Source organism: Lithobates pipiens, unplaced genomic scaffold, assembly GCF_037356315.1.
Source record: "Lithobates pipiens isolate NorthernLeopardFrog02 unplaced genomic scaffold, aLitPip1_a1.2 Scaffold_1, whole genome shotgun sequence".
Classification (NCBI taxonomy): Eukaryota; Metazoa; Chordata; class Amphibia; order Anura; family Ranidae; genus Lithobates; species Lithobates pipiens.
Genome location: NW_027507685.1, coordinates 88670874 through 88693921, shown reverse-complemented (window position 1 = coordinate 88693921; position 23048 = coordinate 88670874). Strand labels below are relative to the sequence as shown.

At 46.5% G+C, this 23048-nt stretch overlaps 1 protein-coding gene across 2 annotated transcripts in view; it reads right to left on the bottom strand.

The window, feature by feature from the left end:
• Window positions 1-7211: 7211 nt before the first annotated feature.
• Window positions 7212-23048, bottom strand: part of LOC143943337 (putative E3 ubiquitin-protein ligase MID2) — a 534268-nt gene continuing 518431 nt past the window's right edge. For both annotated transcript variants that reach the window (XM_077465137.1, XM_077465083.1), the window contains one exon: window positions 7212-8326. In XM_077465137.1, the coding sequence (XP_077321263.1) occupies window positions 7918-8326 (409 nt within the window). In that variant the 3' untranslated portion in view covers window positions 7212-7917. The remainder of the gene's footprint in view (window positions 8327-23048) is intronic.

The following is a 23048-nucleotide window of genomic DNA, read 5'->3' as shown; positions in this document are numbered from 1 at the left end:
GATCAGGGGGGGCGATTTGTGTGCCTATGTGTACCTGCATGTCAGTGTAATGTTTGGTGCACTTACTATGTGTTCTCCTCGCAGTCCGGTCATAAAGACCACCCCGAGGAGAATGACATCACTTCCTCCCTGCCTGTGTTTACACTATACAGGCGGGTGAAGCTTCTCATTCGCCAGGAGTGATCGAGAGGGGATGGCCAGAAACCAACGGCCATCCCCTCATCCCGGATCGCTCCTGAAGCGAAACGGACTGCCGCAGCCAACGGGATGGGGTCCAATCGGACCCCTCACCCGCTGGAAGACAAGCACGTACATGTACGTGCTTGTGCCTGTCGGTGCCATTGTGCCGACGTACATTGCCATGCGGCGGTCCTTAAGTGGTTAATCACCTCTGCGTTTTTTATTTTTTTTGTGCTATAAACAAAAAAAAAACACGATATTTTTTTACTTTTTGCTATAATAAATATCCCAAATTTAAAAAAACAAAAACAAATTTCTTCCTCAGTTTAGGTCGATATGTATTCTTCTACATATTAATGATAAAAAAAAAAAATTGCAATAAGCGTATATTGATTGGTTTGCATAGGGGGGATGAGAGGGGGGATGAGAGTGACTAGAGAAGGAGACTGATCGGTCTTCCTATATACTAGGAACAAACGTCCTGCCTCTCCCCTGACAGGACGTCGATGTGTGTGTTTACACACAAACACACATACAAATCCCCGTTCCTGCTCTAACAGGAGCGATCACGAGTGTGCCGGCGGACATGGCGGCCACTGGACACGCGCTCAGGCTCCTCAGTGACACAGCTCCCCGTAATCACCTTAAAGTGGCGGCCGTGCAGCCACGCGGGGGAGCCATTCTGCCGCCGTAAATCCAAGGCGGGCGGTCTGGAAACGGTTAAAGATTCATACTTGCCTAGGTGGATGCTGCATATGTCCCCCGGTGCCTCTACACTGAGAATCGATTGATCGAACATGGCTGATCACTGTTCTCACAGCTCCATGAGCAGAGGGCTGCAGAATATCAGTCGCTGGACCCCGGAGAGATGATCATCCATCGCTGGATAGCAAGAGTGGATTACCACTGCTGGAATCTTTTTTTTTATTTTTAATAAAGGACTTTTTCAAAAGTGTGTTTGTCTTAACTATTTTTTTACACTTTCTTTGTGAAATGGTAGGAGTACTTTTGTACCCCCTTACCATTTCAAACAGGGGGGGCTGGGATCTGGGGGTCCCTTTGTTAAAGGGGGCTTCCAGATTCTGATAAGCCCCCCACCCGCAGACCCCCACAACCACCGGCCAGGGTTGAGTGGATGAGGCCCTTGTCCCCATCAACATGGGGACATGGTGCTTTGGGGGGGACCCCACAGCATCCTCCCAATGTTGAGGGCATGTGGCCTGGTACGGTTCAGGAGGGGGGGCGCTCTCTCGTCTCCCCCTCTTTTCCTGCGGCCTGCCAGGTTCCGTGCTCGGATAAAGGGTCTGGTATAATTTTTAGGGGGACCCCCATGTCATTTTTTTTTTTATTTGACACGGGGTTTCCCTTAATATTCATACCAGACCTGAAGGGCCTGGTAATTGAATTTGGGGGAACCCCACGCTTTTTTATTTTTATTCAATGACTTTCAATGAGTGTTCTCTGTATTACGGGAGCCGACAATTCATTATAGCCGCAAGTGATTTTAAATGACTTTTTTTCATGCAGAAATGGCACTTTGTGCAGGGACCGTTCTAAGCACGGGAAACATGCGCCCCTTCACAGGCATACTATAGACACCCCCCAGGTATGAAATTTAAAGGAATATTACACTTTTATTGTTTCACTTTAATCATTATTAAAATCACTGCTCCTGAAAAAACTGTAATTTTTAAAACTTTTTTTTGCATTGATCCATGTCCCCTGGGGAGGGCCCAGGTCCCCAGACACTTTTTAGGACAGTAACTTGCAAATTAGCCTTTAAAATTAGTACTTTAGAATCTTTTCTCTCTGTCAAATCTTTTCTCTATATAATCCTGGACTAATAGAGGTAAGGTTAGGCACATTCGACCACAGGTTCAATAGACACAGATTGTTATTGTCAATGTCACGTCGAATCTCCTATTCTATATTGCACTGTTGTAACAACGAAAATGAAAATAAAGCATTTATTTATATCGGATCTTTCGTTTTTCGGATTCTGCACTTTCCTTATTGTTTGTCAGAACGAACGAAAAGGAAAATACCTGAAATTCGGACGAAAACGAATGCACGTCTACTGGCTCCTAAATTCAAAGCAAATTTGTTAAGCCCTGAACTAAACTATAAGTTTTCCCATATACAGTGAGAGAAAAAAGTATTTGACCCCCTGCTGATTTTGTACGTTTGCCCACTGACAAAGAAATGATCAGTCTATAATTTTAATGGTCAATTTATTTTAACAGCAAGAGACAGAATACCAACAAAAATATTCAGAAAAATGCATTTCAAAAAAAGTTATAAATTGATTTGTATTTGACCCCTTTGCAAAACATGACTTAGTACTTGATGGAGAAACCCTTGTTGCAAATCACAGAGGTCAGACTTTTCTTGTAGTTGCCCACCAGATTTGCACACATCTCCAGAAGGCATTTTGTCCCACTCCTCTTTGCAGATCATCTCCAAGTCATTAAGGTTTTGAGACCGACGTTTGGTAACTCGAACCTTCAGCTCCCTCCACATATTTTCTAAGGGATTAAGGTCTGGAGACTGGCTAGGCCACTCCAGTACGTTAATGTGCTTCTTCTTGGGCCACTCTTTTGTAGCCTTGGCTGTGTGTTTTGGGTCTTTGTCATGCTAGAATACCCATCCACGACCCATTTTCAATGCACTGGCTAAGGGAAGAAGGTTCTCACCCAAGATTTGACAGTACATGACCCCATACATCGCCCCTTTAATGAGGTGAAGTTGTCCTGTCCCCTTAGCAGAAAAACACTCCCAAAGCTTAATGCTTTATGGGGTTATAGGCAGCATTCCTTCTCCTCCTCCAAACAGGGCGAGTTGAGTTGATGCCAAAGAGATCAATTTTGCTCTCATCTGACCACAACACTTTCACCCAGTTCTTCTTTGAATCATTCAGATTTTCATTAACAAACTTCAGACGGGCCAGTACATGTGCTTTCTTGAGCAGGGGACCTTGTGGGAGCTGCAGGATTTCATTCCTTCCCAGTGTAGTGTGTTACCAATTATTTTCTTGGTGATTATGGTCCCAGCTGCCTTGAGATCATTGACAAGATTCTCCGGTGTAGGTCTGAGCTGAATCCTCACCGTTTCCATGATCATTGAAACTCCACAAGGTGAGATCTTACATGGAGCCCCAGACCGAAGCAGATTGCCAGTTATTTAGTGTTTCTTCCATTTGCAAATAATTCCACCATTGTCACCCTCTCGCCAAACTGCGTGGCGATGGTCTTGTAGCCCATTCCAGCCTTGTGTAGGTCTACAATCTTGTCCCTGACATCCTTGGACAGCTATTTTTATTCTTCTTCTGTCTCTCACTTTTAAAATAAATAGACCAATAAAATTATAGACTGATCATTTCTTTGTCAGTGGGCAAACGTACAAAATCAGAAGGAGATAAAATACTTTTTTCCCCTCACTGTAGAAGGGCTCAAGCCAGACGTCACGATCATGTCTAGTCACAGATCCATCTCTGTACGGTAAGAAGCATTTACTACATAGAGCAGTGATGGCGAACCTTGGCACCCCAGATGTTTTGGAACTACATTTCCCATGATGCTCCACTACACTGCAGAGTGCCAGAGCATCATGGGAAATGTAGTTCCAAAACATCTGGGGTGCCAAGGTTCGCCATCACTGACATAGAGAGTTAGCTAAGGAGCCCCATCAAGATTTTGCTATGGGGCTCCATGATTCATAGTTATGTACCTGGCTGGGCCAATCACCAAGCACCTGTGCTGTCACATGAGAGGAGAGGGTTGCGTGCTCCTCCATACCCAAAAGTACTAGGTATGCTTTAAGTGTCTGGTAATGTAAGGATAGTGTGCAGGCCAAAACTTGGGGAAGAATTTTAGTGTCTACATATAAATGAAAACAATCTTCTGACACCATGAACGCCTGACAAACAAATGTCGCTTTGAACAAATTTTATTTATAGAAATGACCATCTCTTTCTTTTTCAAATAAAAAGAGCCCCCACCCCTTGTACATTGATAAGGGCAAAAATTATATTTAACATTTTATATACCTTTCTGAATAAATATATTATACAACAATTTTATATTATACATATATATATATATATATATATATATTGGTATATAAGAATGAAACGGTGAGTTATAATCACAACATAACTGTAACTTCATTATTATGAAAACAGCGGAGAATTACAAAGTTATTTTTTCCGTTAAGTTAATGCAAGATGAAGGTGCTGGATGGATTTGTGTTCATATTGGCTAAAACCTTTCTTTTTTAATTTTTCATTGATGTGCCGCTGGGAAGATTTTCCAACACTCCTTGCAGACCCAAGAGGATATCTGTTCAAGGTTAGGTGAATCCCCTCTTTACAGTTGGTCTGGTGTTCTCATTGGAAGGTTTCCCCTATCCCTACTCTGGTGGCAACTCAAATTTTTGGGGATTTCCCATCGCCTTCGGTCCTGGTGACAATGGCAAAAAAAAAACGTGACTGGAGTCCCAACCTGTAGTCACACCATTCAAACTTTTAGGTGGAACTGATACTCCATAGACAATACAACATTTTTTGGAATAAAGTAACCTCAATCTACATGTCTATTGAATACTAGAAGGGGTGATAAATATTTAATTTTTCTATCCTGTTTTAATGCCTGAAAATGGGCCATGTGCCCTAACAAGGCATTGGTACCTGTCTGTACATTTGACATTTACGCAGCCCAATACAACAACCTTGAAGAGTTGTGATTGCCACCACACAGCCCGACTGAACAGAAAGGGTTCCTTACATATTAGACATAATTTTCCCTGAATCTGCAGCAGCTACGGTTCTAATGGCTTGCAAATGTAAAAAGTGAGGGCTTCCTGATGGCTTAGCAGTAGTTTGTCACACTAAATAGTCGAGTGTTTTCTGCAGTGGCAGAGGTTCTTTATAATACATTAGGTCTTAATGAATAAAGAATGCAGCATTTCCTTATTCTAATTTTGTGACGTTGAGATTGTAAGAATCTCTTTTTGTACAAGCCATTATGTGGAGGTGGAAAAGGAATGAATAACTTAGTCAGCCTTCCAATGATAGGTCTTGAGCAAGTGAGTCATGTTGTGTAATTCCAGCCCTTTCTGATCTCCACTGTACCCAACCCATAGATTTAACAATATGCTTTTCCCAATACAATTGCAACAACACCAAAAGCTCACTGATATGATATGGGGCACTAAAATAATTCCCACTTACTGACCAGTAGAGATACATTATATCACCAAAGGTTTGAGGGCTCCTGACCATCACACCTACTATATGGCCAAAAGTATGTTGACATCCATCCAAATAGTTGAGTTCAGGTGTTTCCAGTGAAGGGTACAGGTAATGCTACAACAAAAACTTTTTAGCCACTTGTGTGCTTCCAACCTTGTGGTAACAGTTTGCTGAAGGCCCTTTTCTGTCTCCGTATGACTGCACCCCTGTGCACATAGCCAACTCCACAAAGATATTGTTTGAAAAACTTCCAGTGCCCTGACCTCAACTCCACTAAATAGCTTAGGCAAAAATTGGAACTCCAAGGACAACCAAGGTCTTTTTATTCAATACCTGACCTCAAAAATGGCCACAGACACCCTCCAAAATCCGGAAAAAAAATGCCTATGGAATATATAGGAACACCAAATTTGAGTTGGGTCTTCCCATCCAACATCAGTACCTGACCTTCAAAATGCTCTTTTGGTTGAATAAGCACACTCCAAAATTATGTGGAAAGGCTTTCTATAAGAGTGGAGGCTGTTAAAGCCCTTAAGGGGGGCAACTTTATATTCATGCCCATGATTTTGAAATGCACTATCCACAAAGGGTGATGATCAGGTGACTCCAAACTGTGGCTCGGGGGCGGGATGTGGCTATTTGTTTGTCTTAATCTGGCCCTTGGGGCACTAGTTCACTAATGCCGCATACACACGGATCAAACAAGCGGGTGGAAAAGTCCGGCAAACTGAAGTCCGCCGGACCATCCCCCCCGTGTGTAGCCTCCGGCATACTTTTTTGACCCGAAAATACGGCGGACTTAAAAAGTAGTTTTGCACGCCAATCTTCCCGCCGGACTCGCATTTCGGCGTTCAATCCGGCCGTGTGGATGCCAGTCCGCCGTACTTTTGAAATGAGCAGACTTTTCCCGCCCGGAGAAAAGTCCGCTCATTTCGAGCGGGTCTCCAGGTAGGCGGGGCCCGCGAAGGAGACGTTGCTGGCCCCGCCGCCTGGTATGGACTTAAAGGGGAACCCCAACGCTGAAAAAAATCGGCGTGGGGGTCCCCCCAGGTCCACATCAGACCCTTGTCCGAGCACGCTACCCGGCCGGCCAGGAAAGGGGGGACGAGCGAGCGCCCCCCCCCTCCTGAGCCGTACCAGGCCACGTGCCCTCAACATGGGGGGTGCCTTGGGGAAGGGGGGGCCGCGCGGCCCCCCCACCCCAAAGCACCTTGTCCCCATGTTGATGAGGACAAGGGCCTCTTCCCGACATCCCTGGCCGTTGGTTGTCGGGGTCTGCGGGCGAGGCGCTTATCGGAATCCGGGAGCCCCCTTTCATAAGGGGGCCCCCGGATACCGCCCCCCCGCCCTATGTGAATGAGTATGGGGTACAATGTACCCCTACCCATTCACCTGTAAAATAAAGTACAAAAAAAAACACAACACACAAGATAAAATAGTTTATTGCACAGCTCCGGGGGTCTTCTCGCCGGACTCCTCCGCTATCTTCTTGTAGCTCTTTTACTAGCGGAGGAGCCCGGCTTTCTTCCTCACCGCTGCCCTTCCTCCGACTTTGGGGGTCTTGTCCCCCTCTTCGGTTCTTCTGCCGGGCCACCGCGCCTTCTTCTAGCTCTCTCGTCCCCCCCTTTCCTGGCCGGCCGGGTAGCGTGCTCGGACAAGGGTCTGATGTGGACCTGGGGGGACCCCCACGCCGATTTTTTTCGGCGTTGGGGTTCCCCTTTAAGTCCATACCAGGCGGCGGGGCCAGCGACGTCTCCTGCGCGGGCCCCGCCTACCTGGAGACGCGCTCGAAATGAGTGGACATTCCTCCGCGTGTGTGGGCGAGTCCGTTCATTTCAAAAGTAGGGCGGATAGTACGGTGGACTTAGTACGCCGTATTAGTCCGCTGAAAAAGTGCCGTGTGTGGGCAAGTAGCCTGTTCGTAAAGTCCGACGGACAGTCTGGCGGGAAGTCAGTCCATCGGATAGACGGCTACGTGTGTACGCGGCATTACTGACACCAGTGATGGGGCACCATTCCCCTTACTGGCACTATTTCTCCCATTAAAACCAATGATCGGGCACTTTTTTACTCCTGCTGGCCACAGTCTGGCCCCTCTAAAGCCTGAAGGACAGTAAACTGGCCCTTTCTTTGAAAGTATGAAGGCCACGGTGTATATATTAACTTTCATCTCCTTTCTAAGTAATGTCCAAGTGTACAATACACCCTTTAGTTATAGGGGGATGCTTACATAGTCTTTCAAACAAATTAAAATATGTCTTTTACAACAACGGAACATAATTTTAAGAAAAAATACATTTAAAAAAAGCTATTAATTGAATAAAGCTAGCTAAGCTATTGATCTTCCTGAACGTCAAACGTTGGGTGAAGTACAGGAACTGGAGAGATTCTTTTGAGTTTTTCTTTTCCTTTGACTGACCTTTCAAAGCAGGCAATAATATGTCCTATTCCCTAATAAAAGTATAAAACACGGAAGACACCAGTAGTGTTCACTGGCACGGTTTGAGTCCAGATACATATGGTGATTCTTGAGGTCTGCAGATACACTCTTGTTGTAGAGGAAGAAAAGTGTCCATGAAATCCGGAGCAGGGAGCCCTGAGAGGAGCAATAGAGACTTGTTCCATATGGTAAAAGTAGGACATACGGGCAGTATGAATGGGATTTCATAAGTGTGCAGGTGAAGGGAGTTAGCAGGATCGTAGAAGGAAAAGGTATTATTGTCATAGTCTAGAAGGACGCCCAACCTTTTCAGCTGGGGATGGGCGTCCACTAGAACTTCCTTGCTGTTGTGCCTAACGAGGAAATTGTTATTACATCGGGTGAATACCCAGGATGAGGTGTTCTTTCCAATCCATTCATTCTTTGGTGCTGACTTGTAAGCAATTCCTACTGCATACCTGGAAAAACAAGAAGTAAAATTAGACGTAGGTGTCCCATGAGGTATTAAAAGGTAAGTAAACAAAAGAATTAAAAATGTTTTCTATTGCGGCATTCATTTCTTGGATGTGTGGCTTTTGGTGACCTGGATCAAAAGCACAAAGAACATGTTCTTTGTTTTGTAAACTACTAATCTCTCTACCCACCGTGTGATGGGGATGAACAAAGGCAGGCATGACTGAAGCCTGGTGTAGGTGACATTCATGACTTCCTTCATAGATATTATGAAGGCATAGGCATGTGCACAGGGTGTTCCCGGTCTAATCGCCCTGTACACATACCTCCCAACTGCCCTGGATTGCATGGGACCATCCCAAGATTTGAATTACAGTGGGTATAGAAAAATAAATCACCCCTCTAATCACATTTTGTTGCTTTGCAGCCTAAAATTAAGACAGGCACGGTTTTTGTTTTTATCCAGCTGTATTTACTCAACAATTTATAGTTACATAATAGGTGAGGTTGTCAAAAAAAAACAAAAAAAAAAACAGATTCACTGAGTTGGAAAAAAGATCACCCCCCCCCCCCCCGTGTGAGTATTTTGTTGAACCCCCTTTTGCTTTAATTCCAGACTGTTGGGATTTGTCTCTACTAATTTTGCACATCTAGACTTTGCAATATTTGCCCACTCTTCTTTGGAGCACCGTTCAGTTAAATTTCCTGGTGACCATTTGTGGACTGCAGTCTTCAAGTCATTCTACAGATTTTCATTCTTTCAATTGCATGACTAGGTGATGCAAGGACATTCACCTTTTTCCCATGTGCTTTGGGTCATTGCCAAATTGGAAGGTAAACCTCTTACCAATTGAAATATTTCTGGCAGAGGGCAATAGATTTTCCTCAAGAATTTGATGGTATTTTGCCCCATTTATTTTTCCTTCTATCCTGACAAGTGCTCTAGTCCCTGCAGCAGAGAAACACCCCCATACCAGGATATTACCACCTCCCCCCATAACAGGATATTAGCACCCCCCCAATAACACGATATTACTACCTCCATGCTTTACTGTAGGAATGGTGTTATTTGGATCTTGAGCTGTACTGGATTTCTGCCAGACATATTGTTTGGTGTTGATGCCAAATAATTCAATTTTAGTCTCATCTGACAACCTTAAACGTACCTTGAAGATTCTGAGAAAAAGTGTTATGGTCAGATGAGACTAAAATTTTATGATTTGGCCTCAACACCAAACAATATGTCTGGTGGAAAGCCAATGCAGCTCACCATCCAAATAACACCATTCCTAAAAGTAAAGCATGGAGTTGGTGATATCCTATTATGGGGGTGTTTCTCTACAGCAGGGACAGGAGCACTTGTCAGGATAGAAGGAAAAGTGGATGGGGCAAAATACCATCAAATTCTTGAGGAAAATCTATTGCCCTCTGCCATAAAGTTGTCAATAGGAAGAATGTTTGCCTTTCAACATGACAATGGCCCAAAGCACACGGCAACAATGAGCACAGAGTGATTGAATGAACAAAAGGTGAATGTCCTTGCATGGCCTAGTCAGAGCCTAGACTTAAACCCCATTGAAAATCTGTGGAATTACTTGAAGACTGCAGTCCACAAACTGTCACCATCAAATGTAACTGAACTTGAGCAGTTCTGCAATGAAGAGTGGGCAAATATTGCAAAGTTAGTAGAGACAAATCCCAAAAGACTAAAAGCTGTAATTAAAGCAAAAGGTGGTTCAACAAATTACTGACACAAGGGGGTAATCCTTTTTCCAACTCGGCGATTCTGTTTTTGAATTATTTTCTGACGTGTTTTGTTATATCTTTCACTTGGATATTATACGTTGCAGTAGTAAATAAAGCTGGATAAAACCAAAAATTGTGTCGGTCTCCATTCCAAAGCAACAAAGTGTGATTATTTTAAAGGGGGGGGGGGGGGGTGTTTCTATAGCCACTCTCAGTGGCCTCGCTAGGGGGGTGGTTACTGGGGCTATAGCCCCAAATCTGGGACCCATAGCCCTAATCTCTTACCTAGGGTTGGCTCTGGGCTCCGTCTGCTCAGCTGGTGGATGGGGTAGGAACGGGACTAGTTAAAGTTCTCAGGCACAAGTTCGTATCTATATTCAGCAATTTCAACAATTTATTTATTGTCCTGACGTCCACATCTATTCCAGTCTGCCGGGCAATATACCGCATCACAAGGATTACTCCACCGGGACTATTTGATGATTTTCGCGCTCAGGCGGAATAATCCTTGTGCTGCGGTTCCCGCAGATTGTTATAGAAGTGGACATCAGGACAATGATTAAATTGTCGAAACTGCTGAATATAGATAACTTGTGCCTGAGAGCATTAACTAGTCATGTTCCTCTCCCAGCCACCAGTTGAGTTGATGGAGCCCAGAGCCCAGCCCGGATCACCACAATCATTAAGCACTTGAGCTGAGGGGTCATACAGTCCTGTTGCTTCCCCTGGCCCCCAGCTGAGCAGAAGTGTTTTTTTTTATAAAGGGTGGCTCTCTGGGGTCCTTAATGTAGGGGGGGGGGGGGGGAATCCGCACTCAGCTATGTAACAATATTCTATATATATATAACAATATTCTATATATACATACATAGAGTTTACTGGTGTAAAGGGAGCACTCTGCACATCTTATATCCAGGAGCATCCAGCAGAGTGCCCTCCTTTACAAACGACAGTGCCCAGCAGAGTGTCCCATTTACACCTGGGAGTGCCCAGTAGAGTTCCCACTTTACACCCGAAAGCGCTTTTGGGTGTAAAGTGGGCACTCGGCTGAGCACTCCCAGGTGTAAAGGAGGAACTCTGCTGGGCACTCCCAGGTGTAAAGGAGGAACTATTTAGCAGTCGTCATACTCATCTAAGCTAGTTTGCACAGCTTTACCCAAATGTGAACAGTAGAAGATGGCAAACTAGATGCCGATTGTTATATTTGTCTGGAGTCCATAAGACACTAGTCTAAGCTTCCTTTCCATACCCATTACTACCCTGTATAAGTGGATAGTACAGCCCACATTATCATCTAATGCAGGTGTCTCCAAACTTTTCAGTACAAATATTCACAGGCCTAAAACATTTTATAATGTAAATAATCAAATAGATCCCCAACATCAGAGACCCCCCTGCCCCTTACATCTATGAATGCCCACCACAGTCGCCTCTTACATGAAGGCGTGCCCCCTTTACACCACGAGGCACCCAGCAGAATGCACCTCTTAGTAGTTACTAGAGAATCTATAGGGCATTCATTGCCTGGGCAAGGTGGAGGTTGTTTTATACTTGATTTAACATGTGCATGTTTTTGTATACAATAAAGTGGGTTGATTTAATGTTTTGGCTGATATATATTACACACTTATATAAATTAGGTGACCGTTCCTGCATCTGGTTGTGTCCATAAATAGTAAAGATTACAATTATGAATAAATACAGTATAGGGAACCTTGAGGTTACTTTAGTGTTTGCAGAGTGCACCCCTTAGACCTGGGAGCACCCAGCAGAGTTCCTCCTTTACACCTGGATGCACTCCTTACACCCAAGAGTGCCCACTTTACACATGGTAGCCTAGCAGAGTGCACACCTTACACCCTGTAGTGCCCAGCAGACTGCCCCCGTCACACCTGGGAGTGCCCAGAAGAGTTCCCACTGTACACCCGAAAACATTTTCGGGTGTTAAGGGGGCACTCCCAGGTGTAAATGGGCACTCTTCTGGGCGCTGTCAATTGTAAAAGGGGGCACTCTGCTGGATGCTCCCAGATGTAAGATGTGCAGAGTGCCCCTTTTAAAACAGCGCCCAGCAGAGTACCCCCCTTTACACCAGGAAACTCTGGCAGAGTACACACCTTACACACTGTAGTGCCCAGCAGAGTTCCTCCTTTACACCTGGGAGTGCCCAGCAGAGTTCCTCCTTTACACCTGGGAGTGCCCAGCAGAGTTCCTCCTTTACACCTGGGAGTGCCCAGCAGAGTTCCTCCTTTACACCTGGGAGTGCTCAGCCGAGTGCCCACTTTACACCCAAAAGCGCTTTTGGGTGTAAAGTGGGAACTCTACTGGGCACTCCCAGGTGTAAATGGGACACTCTGCTGGGCACTGTCGATTGTAAAGGAGGGCACTCTGCTGGATGCTCCTGGATATAAGATGTGCAGAGTGCTCCCTTTACACCAGGAAACTCTAGCAGAGTGCACACCTTACACCTAGGAGAGCCAAGCAGAGTGCACAACTTAAACCCGGGAGCGTCCAGCAGAGTGGCCCCTTTACAATCGGGTGCTCCTAGCAGTGTGCACCACTTACACCAGAAATGCCCAACAGAATGCCCCCTTGCACCCTGAAGTGCCCACCAGAGTCCTGCTGGTTGGCAGTGGATGCACCAGTCTCCATTATTACGATACACAGCCTGGCACATCCATTGCAAGACTGCTGAGGTTTCTGTGATAAGACCACAATCTAATACAGTAAGGAATGCAGCAAATTAGTTCCACTTAATTAACACCACCACACTGACACAGAAAGAGCAAAGCAACAACATGTACATTGCCCGCTGCAGAAGAATGTTGGAGTTCAGAACTTCAGATTGCCTAGAGAAGATGGGGAAGATTGGGGAGCTCAGCAGATAACTTTTTTCTCATTTAGATCAAACAAGATGCTGTTAGATATGTTTGCAGCCCGGATCACACTGCACGGGCACTATTCAACATACCAGCTGCTGCTGAGGATTTCCTGGGTCCCGGGATACTGTGTGCACAGGGAGGGGGTGGGCTTTTTCCTATTTAGACCTCATACACATGGGTATCGATCAGCGCCTGTTTCCTCTGCATTAAATTCCCTGCTCTTCCCTACACCCAGGGAGCCACTGGTGCGGCGTACACCCATTGACTTGTGTTGGCGACTTTATACCACACCTGTGGCTCCCTGGGTGCAGGATAATGCTGGGGATTTTACCGCTTCTGCATTGTCAGTTACCCACGAAAGTGCAGTGTTTTCTGAGAATTGTGCGGGTAAATGCCAACGCAGACATGGTCAGCATTTACATTGGTACAGCCAAATATAGCAGCTGGATGTATGCTACCCCTGGGCAGAGGAAAGCGGGGCTTTTTTTTCTCAGAAAATAGGTGCTGGAACTCCTCCCTTCTGAGTTACTTCCTGTCTCCACCCCCCACCCCACCTCTGAACAACATCCCTTGGTTCCACTCCCTACCCACCTCTCAATACTGCCCATTTTAGAGACTACAGAACCAAGTACCATTTTGTGGTAATAAGTCATTTGTATGGAATTTGTTATTAATAGCAAGAAAAGCAGCAAAATAGATCCCCTGCAACAATAGATCCTTCCCAGCAACAACTGACGCCCCCCCCAGCAACAATAATAGACCTCTGCCATGCAACAACAGATCCCCCAGCAGAGAGGATCAATAGACTCCAGCGCACCCCTTGCCCCTTCTGAGTTACTTCCTGTCTCTGCTCCACCCCTGAGAAACATCCCCTGGTTCCACCTCCCAGTACTGCCCCTTTTAGAGACTACAGAACCAAATATCATTTTGTGGTAATAAGTAATTTGATAAATTAATATATTAATAATATTAATTTGATTAATAAAAACAAGAAAAGCAGCAAAATAGATCCCCTGAACTAATGGACCTCAACAACAATAGACTCGCCAGCAACAATAGACCACTCTCTCAACAGTAGATCCCTTCAAGCAACTATTGACCGCCCAGCAACATAAGCCCAACCGAAAAAAATAGTTCCCCCCACTAGCAACAATAGACTGCCACACAAATTAGATGCCCTCCAGCAACAATAGACCCCTCCCTCAACAGTAAGTTCCCTTTTAGCAACAACTGACCCCCATTAGCAACAATAACAGACCTCTGCCGTGCAACAATAGATCACCTCCAGGAACAATAGTTCCCCCAGCAAACAGCATCAATAGACTCTCCAGCGCACCCCTTGCCCCTTCTGAGTTACCGTATTTATCGGTGTATAACACACATTCATTTTAAGAGGGAAGTTTCAGGCAAAATAAATTAAATTTTAAATAAGGAACTTTGAAGCAAAATAAAGGTCAGTGCCCATCTGCAGCCTCACCATTGCCATCAATGCAGCAGCCTTACCATTGCCATCAGTGCAGCCTGATAAATAGAGATGGCCTTGCGGTTCGCCCGGCGGTCGGTTCGCGGCAAATTTTGGTCGTTCACGATTCACCAAACTGGCGGACATCTGGCGCTGTTCGCACGGCGGACATATGCGTTTACATTGTGAAGAACTTTGACCCATGACACATACATCATGGGGTACAGGACAGCCAATTGAGACATTTCAGCACATGGACAATTGGACATTCCCCCTACCTTATAAATAGACCTGATCTGGCGGCCATTTTACATTCTGTCTTTTGTCAGTGTAGGGAGAGGTTGCTGTGTGGAGCAGGGACAGACTATAGTGACACAAATCACTAGCTATTAGGTCCACAAATGTCCTTTTAAGGACTGGTATAGGTGTACAGTATATAGGGTTCTGGTGTACTGCTGCTGACTGTTGTGCTGGTGATTGCTGAGTGCACTGCTGACCGATTCTGCAGCTGTCTTTTGTCAGTGTAGGGACAGGACGCTGTGTGGAGCAGGGACAGTCAGTTTAATCACTAGCTATTACTATTAGGTCCACAAAGGTCCTTTTAAGGACTGGTATAAGTATACAGTATATAGGGTTCTGGTGCACTGCTGCTGATGGCTGTGCTGCTGATTGCACTGCTGACTGATTCTGCAGCTGTCTTTTATCAGTGTAGAGACAGGACGCTGTGTGGAGCAGGGACAGTCAGTTTAATCACTAGCTATTACTATTAGGTCCACAAAGGTCCTTTTTAAGGACTGGTATAGGTGTACAGTATATAGGGTTGTACACGTATAATATACTTTCTTTCAAATATAGAAAGTATATTATGGTGCACTGCTGTGCTGCCGAGTGCCGCCCGATTCTGCAGCTGTCTTTTATCAGTGGAGGGACAGTTTGGTGTTCTGAGCAGGGACAGTCTGCAAATCACTAGCTACTAGGTCCTTTATAGGTGTACAGCAGGGCTCAAGACCTGTGGGTGCGCATGGGAACAGAGTTCCTGCACTTTTTCCACAACAGGAACTGTTCCTGTTAGCAGCCATGTCCTGCAAGACTTATACAAGTATGCGAGCTGTGTGGCGGGTGCTATACCAGCAGCCGCCGACACAGCTCGCAATAGTAAGCGCCGCACACCAGGGGTGGACTGACCATTCATGGATTGCCAGTAGGGGGCCCATGACAGCTTCCTCTTCAATCTACCTGTCAATCACAGCTAGCTAACGGGTAGATCAGGTCCCTGCTGCTAAGAGATTGTATTTAGTCAGACCTCTGATGATACGCTCCTCCCCACCGGCCCCTCCTGATTTTCTGTCTCCTCACCCCCCCCCCCCCCCCCAGTCTCCTGCATACCTGCTCTGTGTGTCCCGCTGAATCCCCCCCTCCTCTATCTTCAGTGCCATACGATGAGAGAACCCAGAGGAGGAGCACAGCTATTCTGCTCACAGGGCATGCAGGTCATGCAGGGAGAGAGGTGAGCTGAGGGTGGAACATCAGTATGGGGTGGTAAGCTGACCACAATACCTGGCAAAGTTTAATGCCAGGAGGGAAGTTTATGTGGAAATATGTGAAGGGTTGGAATAGCAGTGAGTGTGTGTTGGAGCCCTGCAGAGTTTGCAGCCCCCCAAGCTAACATACATCTCCTAAGCAGGAACACATCACTATCTCCCTAAGCATTCTGCCCAGATCATGTGCAGTCAATTTATGACCTTTCCGTTTAACCCTGTGTTATCCAAACTCTGTTCAATGAAAAGTGTAAACTCACCATATAAACACTCTATATACAAAATAACATTCCCCAATAAGGGCCGGTTCACACTGCAGGCGAGGCGAGGCGACTCCGACTTGCCTCGCCGCGACCTGCCGCGACCTCAGCGGCAACTTGCAGATGACTTCTGTATAGAAGTCAATGCAAGTCGCCCCGAGGTCACCCAAAAGTAGTACAGGAACCTTTTTTCTGAGTCGGAGCGACTCGAGTCGCTCCTCTCAGAACGGTTCCATTGTACAGAACGGGGGCGACTTGCGAGAGCGAGGCGAGGCGAGTCGTGTCGCCTTGCATCGCCCGCTGTGTGAACCGGCTCTAAAGATCAGAACATGATGTTCACACTTGCGTGGAAGCACAATTGAATGAATGCTTATTATTCAGAGAATTACCGTATTTATTTTTATTGAGGATAGTTTTTTTTTTATTTACTAACAGTTAAGCTTCATACACACAATACGAAAATTGGATGAAAAATACCACTTTTGAAGTGTTTGTGCATATGAGCATATCATTATTTTTTTTTTTTTTTTTGTGGGGGAGTGGATCTTGGGTGGGAATTTTTTTCCCCAGGACTTGACCCCTGGTGTACAGTATATAGGGTTGTACACGTATAATATACTTTCTTTCAAATATACAAAGTATATTATGGTGCACTGCTGACTGCTGTGTTGCTGAGTGCTGCCCGATTCTGCAGCTGTCTTTTATCAGTGTAGGGACTGAGGGACAGTTTGGTGTTCTGAGCAGGGACAGTCTGCAAATCACTAGCTACTAGGTCCACAAAGGTCCTTTTATAGGTGTACAGTATATAGGCTTGTACACGTATAATATACTTTCTTTCCACATACATACTGCACTTCTCTAGAGATTTTTGTCACAGGGTCATTTAAAAAATGACAGGCAGAGGAAGAGGCAGGCCCTTTCGCAAGGGTGGTAGAGGTAGGGCAGGAGCAACAGACTTAAGCCAAATTGGCAAATTGCAGAAGGCGCGTGCGATTACGTCAAAGGACGCACCAGACTTGGTTGAGTGGCTCACTCAGCCTTACTCTTCTGCACCCTCCTCATCACTCTCTGCTGTGTGCACCCCCAAAGACACTAATACCACCACCACCATATACCTTCCGCTTGAGTCACAGGAATTATTTTCCGATCCATCACAAGACATTGCCGATGCGCAGCCACTCGTGGCATTGGATCAGGAAGAGGTGGTAGCAACAACCGCCACTCAGCAGTCTGACAACGGTACCCAGATCAGCCCAAGGAGGAGGTTGCTGCCTACACTGAGATCTCCAATTATAGCATGGGGAAGGTGACGTAGATGATGACGTGTCTAGTGATGGCACGTGGGTGCCCACAAGAAAGGAAGAGGAGGGGCGTTCATAGGGAGATATGGACCAGCAGATAGGGAGGAGAAGTAGGCAGAACTGAGGTTGCACAGGAGGGACAAAGCAGACTGCTAATATATCAAGAGCGAGGCATAAACCATGTATGGTCACATCTGGCGCTCCCAGGACGCCTACACATGGCTCCGCAGTGTGGGCTTTTTTTTAACGTGTCTGCTGCTGACAATAGTGTTGCCATGTGCAGCCTTTGCAGTCAACGCATAAGTCGCGGTAAGCCCAACACTCACCTAGGGACGATCGCCTTAAGAAGGCACATGAGCTGCCATCACCGAGCCCAGTGGGAGCAACGGTACACACAAAGCCACACTCCAGGCTCTCACCGTCCAGCCTTTTCTTCTACTTCTTCTCCTCTCTCCTCACAATTGTCCTCCACTCCACCTTCCATCATGCCATCCTCACGTTTTTCTGGAAAAAGGCAGGCTTCCGTGGGCCAAATGTTCGAGCTTAAAAAAATGATGATGCCAGATAACCCTCTTGCCCAGTGGTTGATGGCTGGCTTGTCAAAACTGATAGCCCGCCAACTACTGCCATATAAACTGGTGGACTCTCAGGCCTTTCGAAAATTTGTGGCCATTGGAAAACCACAATGGAAGGTCCCAGGAAGGAAGTATTTCTCACAGAAGGGCATCCCAGAGCTATATGGCCATGTTCAGCGGCAAGTGAATGTATCTCTGGCACACAGTGTCGGTGCCAAGATACATCTGACCACAGACACGTGGTCTAGCAAACACAGGCAGGGAAGGTATATCACTTTTACTGCCCACTGGGTGAACCTTCTGACGGCCGTCAAGCATGTAACCCGTGGCACCCGTGTAGATTTGGTTTTACCGCCACGGATTGCATGCAGGCCTGGCTCTTCTCCTCCTCCTACTCCATCCTCCTCCTTCTCCTCCTCGGCTGACTCCTCCTTTTCCACTGCTAGCGTCTCTTCCACTGCGCCGCCCAAGCTCCCCAGAACCTATTCGACATGCCAGGTGAGATGTTGCCATGCTGAGATGCGTATGTTGTGCCTGGAAGCAACGAGCCACGCTGGCCCTGCACTCCTTTCAGCTTTGCGTTCACAGGCAGATCATTGGCTAACACCGCTCAATTTGACAGTTGGTAAAGTAGTGTGTGACAACGGTGCCAATCTGCTTAGCGCATTGAAACAGGGCAAAATTAGGCACGTGCCATGCATGGCACGCGTCTTAAACTTGGTCATGCAGCGATTCGTTGTCAAATACCCTGGGGTCCAGGACATCTTGCGACAGGCAAGGAAAATCTCGGCCCATTTCAGAAGATCTTACACGGCCATGGCTCGCCTTGCTGACATTCAGCAGCGACACAATCTGCTGGTCAGACGTCTTATTTGCGATTGCCCGACGTGATGGAACTCAACCTTCTATATGCTTGATAGGCTGCTCCAGCAGAAACGTGCAGTTAACGACTACCGGTACGAACTCTGCGGCATAACAGATTCTGGGGAGCTTGGTTTTTTTCACCATGCCAGTAGCTGCTCATGCACGACGCATGCAGAATTCTGTGGCCAAACTGGTCAGTTGCAGCCATGGCGCCATCAGTGACATGGTACCTTATGCCTTCTTTATGGAGCGTGCATTACGTTGTGTCATTGATCAAGCCATGGAAGAGCAGGAGCAGGAAGATGAGGAAGTCGCAATGCTGGATGAATTCCCAGGGGAGGCTACTCTATCTGAGACAAGTCAACAACAGTTGTCTGAAGAGGAGTCAGAGGAGAATGGTTCCCGGGGCGGATGAGGAGGAGCAAAAAGAGCATGCTTTAAAACTTTCTGGGATCCCTGTTGTTGTGCGTGGATGGGTAGAGGAGAACGAGGAGGACGGCATTATCCTGGATGATGAGCAGGAGCCAGGCCACCACATCGCTTCCAGTTTAGTGCAAATGTTGTTCATGCTCCAGTGTTTTAATAAGGACCCCCGTATAAAAAGCATAAGGGTCAAGGACCAGTACTGGGTGGCAACGTACTTAGACCCCCGGTACAAACACAAAATGGCGGAAATGTTACCACTATCACAGAGGGCTGTCAGAATGGAGCACTTACAGACCTTGCTTCGACAACTGCTGCATTCTGCTTTTGCGTGCGCTGGCAGAGGAGGAATTCCCACTCCCAGAGAAAGAGTTGCGGGTACCAATCCAACAGCGCCTGCAAGAAGAGGGTGGTTTGAAGATGTGTTGGTGACTTATGATACAAGGTCATTCTTTCAGCCGACCCATCGACAGGTCTCATCCGGATCCAGCATCAGGGAACGCCTAGACCGGCAGGTGACCGACTAGACGCTCTGAGGAGTGATGAACCCCTGGACTACTGGGTGGGCAGGCTTGACCTCTGGCCAGAGCATACCCAATTTCCAATGGAACTGTTGGCTTGCCGCTCGTCCAGTGTTCTGTCCGAAAGGACATTCAGCGCAGCAGGGAGGATTGTGACCGATAAGTGCACTCGCCTAGCTCACGACAGTGTTGACTACCTCACATTTATAAAAATGAATGAGGCATGGCTCTCAGAGGAATTCAACACATGTGACCAGTAGACCATGTATATGCATAACTCTATAAACGATTTATTTAATCGAGCACACAGACCTTTTTTCTACCTTTGGCTCACTTCCTTGTACAAAAAAAGCACACTGTACTATATGCCCGTACCCTCCTGTTTGAAGAGGTTGAGCGATGTCATATTTTTGGGTCCCGCAGCGAGTTGCTGGTATCAGTGCTGGTGTCAGTGCTCTCTATCTCTGTGCTGGTGTCAGTGCTCTCTATCTCGGTGCTGGTGTCAGTGCTCTCTATCTCGGTGCTGGTTTCAGACAGTGAGGGAGATAGCAGCGGAGAATCCAATCAGCAGGCAGTACCAGCACCATGGCTGAGGATCAGCACTGGACTGTCACCTCTGGACCACCGCAGTGGAGCCCTGCATAGGTGGGGGTAAGGGCCGGGCAGAGGGAGGGGCTCAAGCACAGGTTGGCACACTGGGACACTGGCACAGGACTGCGCTGCCCTAACTGTGGCACTGATCATCTCCTGCACCCCCGTCATAGCCTGCGCTGACCTTGCCTCTCCTCCACTGCCTTCATGCGTTCCTGAATTGTCAAAATTTCACAGATAAAAAAAAAGAATGCTTGTCGTTGTCGATCCCAGATTCACTTAATACTTTTGTTATGTCAGTGTCCATGTTGTGGGACTATGTGCACAGCTAGTAAGTATTTTGTGGCTGAAAATATGGCCTGGAGGTTTTTAAGGTTCGCCTGCCATTAAAGTCAATGGGGTCCACCGCGAGCTTTGCGGTTTGCAAACTATTTGGCCGCGTTCGCGTTACGTCCCGTTGGAAGTTCATCCATCACTACTGATAAATGCCCATCTGCAGCCTAGAGGGGACACGGAGGGGGGTGGGATGAGCGCAGACAAATTACATACAGTAAGAATCTCCTATGATAGACAAAACAGTGGTCCAATGGCAGCCCAGGAGACGGAACTTCCTATTACAGAGGCCACCAAGTAAACAGGAGATTCTCACTGTATGCAATCTGATGATGCTCGCCCGCCCCCCTCCCCTGTCCCCTCCGAGGCAGCTAAAATTGAAGTAGCAGTGCAGGGGCGGATTGACCATTGGGCCATTTGGGCACTGCCCGAGGGCCCATGCCACTAGGGGGCCCCATCAGGGTTGCCAGCCTCAGTAAAACCAGGGAAAGTATGTAAAAATTTGTGTTTTCTTTTTTTTTTTTTTAACACCTGACTCTGAAATGTCCCCTTACCATCATCCTTTTGGTCTAAAAATCCTGAGATTATAGCTGCCCCACCTCTCCAGTACCTTCTCAGCCAATAGAAACGTGTCTGTGTATACTGTGTGTGTGTGTGTGTGTGTGTGTCTACTGTGTGGCCCCATATTCTCTGATTGCCATGGGGGCCCCATAATCTCCTATTTCCCGGGGCCCCATGAGTTGTCAGTCCGCCCCTGTAGCAGTGTATAACACACGCATGCTATTTGCACCCAATTTTCAGGGTGAAAAAGTGTGTGTTATTATGCCAAGAAATACAGTACTTCCTGTCTCCGCCCCGCCCCACCCCTGAGAAACATCCCTTGGTTCCACCTATCAGTACTGCCCCTTTTAGAGACTACAGAACCAAATATCATTTTGTGGTAATAAGTAATTAGTATGGAATTTGTTAATAGCAGCAAGAAAAGCAGCAAAATTGATCCCCTGCAACAATAGATCCTTCCCAGCAACAACTGACCCCGCCAGCAACACAAGGCCCCCCCCAGCAACAATAATAGACCTCTACCATGCAAAAATAGATCACCCCTAGGAACAATATATCCTCCAGCAGAGAGGATCAATAGACTCCAGCGCACCCCTTGCCCCTTCTGAGTTACTTCCTGTCTCCGCCCTGCCCCACCCCACCCCTGAGAAACATCCCCTGGTTCACCTCCCAGTACTGCCCCTTTTAGATACTACAGAACCAAATATAATTTTGTGGTAATAAGTAATTTGTATGGAATTTGTTAATAAGAACAAGAAACTCATCAAAATAGATCCCCTGAAGCAATAGACCCTTCCCATCAACAATTGACCCCACCAGCAACACAAGACCCCCCCCCCCCCATCAACAATAGATCACCTCCAGGAACAATAGATCCCCCAGCAACCAGCATCAATAGACTCTCCAGCACACCCCAGCAGCTCTTGCCATTACATACATTCAGTGCTGGAACTGCGCCGCCCCCCCCCCCCCCCCAAAAAAAAGCCCTGCGGGAAGGCATTATGGAATTTACTCTTCAGTATACAGGAGCTGATAAATGTCTGAGTGCATTAGACCTTACATGATACTGGCTCCGTGGAAGTTTTGTGCACCACATAGGACACGGCAGCAGGGACTGACATCCTCTGTAGGCCTTAATGGGGCTGGTGGGAGGACGTCAAAGGAAAAGTACCTTCCTACAACACCAAAGTTTGTAGTGATCATCTGAGCACACATAAAACATTGATCTATATATTAAAGTTGGCACCGGGCAGCCTGTACACACTGATTTTTTTCATGCATTTTTCAGCTCCGTGCAGTACATTTTTGATGCACCTTTGTGCATTTTAATATGGGTGGGAATATGAGAGAATTTCTCAGTTTAACATGCATTTTACATGCGCTATCATTCATTCTTTATGGAAACAGTAGCTAGCCTTCATAAAGCAGGGCTTTTTTTTTTTAACCAATTGAGCCCTTATTTCCAGAGCTACTGATCCAGACATAGAGCAATCCCTTGGTGAGCTCAGTAGCAGGCAATGTAAACAGTGATATATTGATGGCTAATTGTATTATAAGTGATTTATTGCTGCAGAGCTGCATTGTGAAGGGGGTTGGTGGTGGATGAGAAGACTTTATGTAGAACTCCCATGAAATTTTTTTTTATTTATTGGCGTATTACACACACCCCAAGT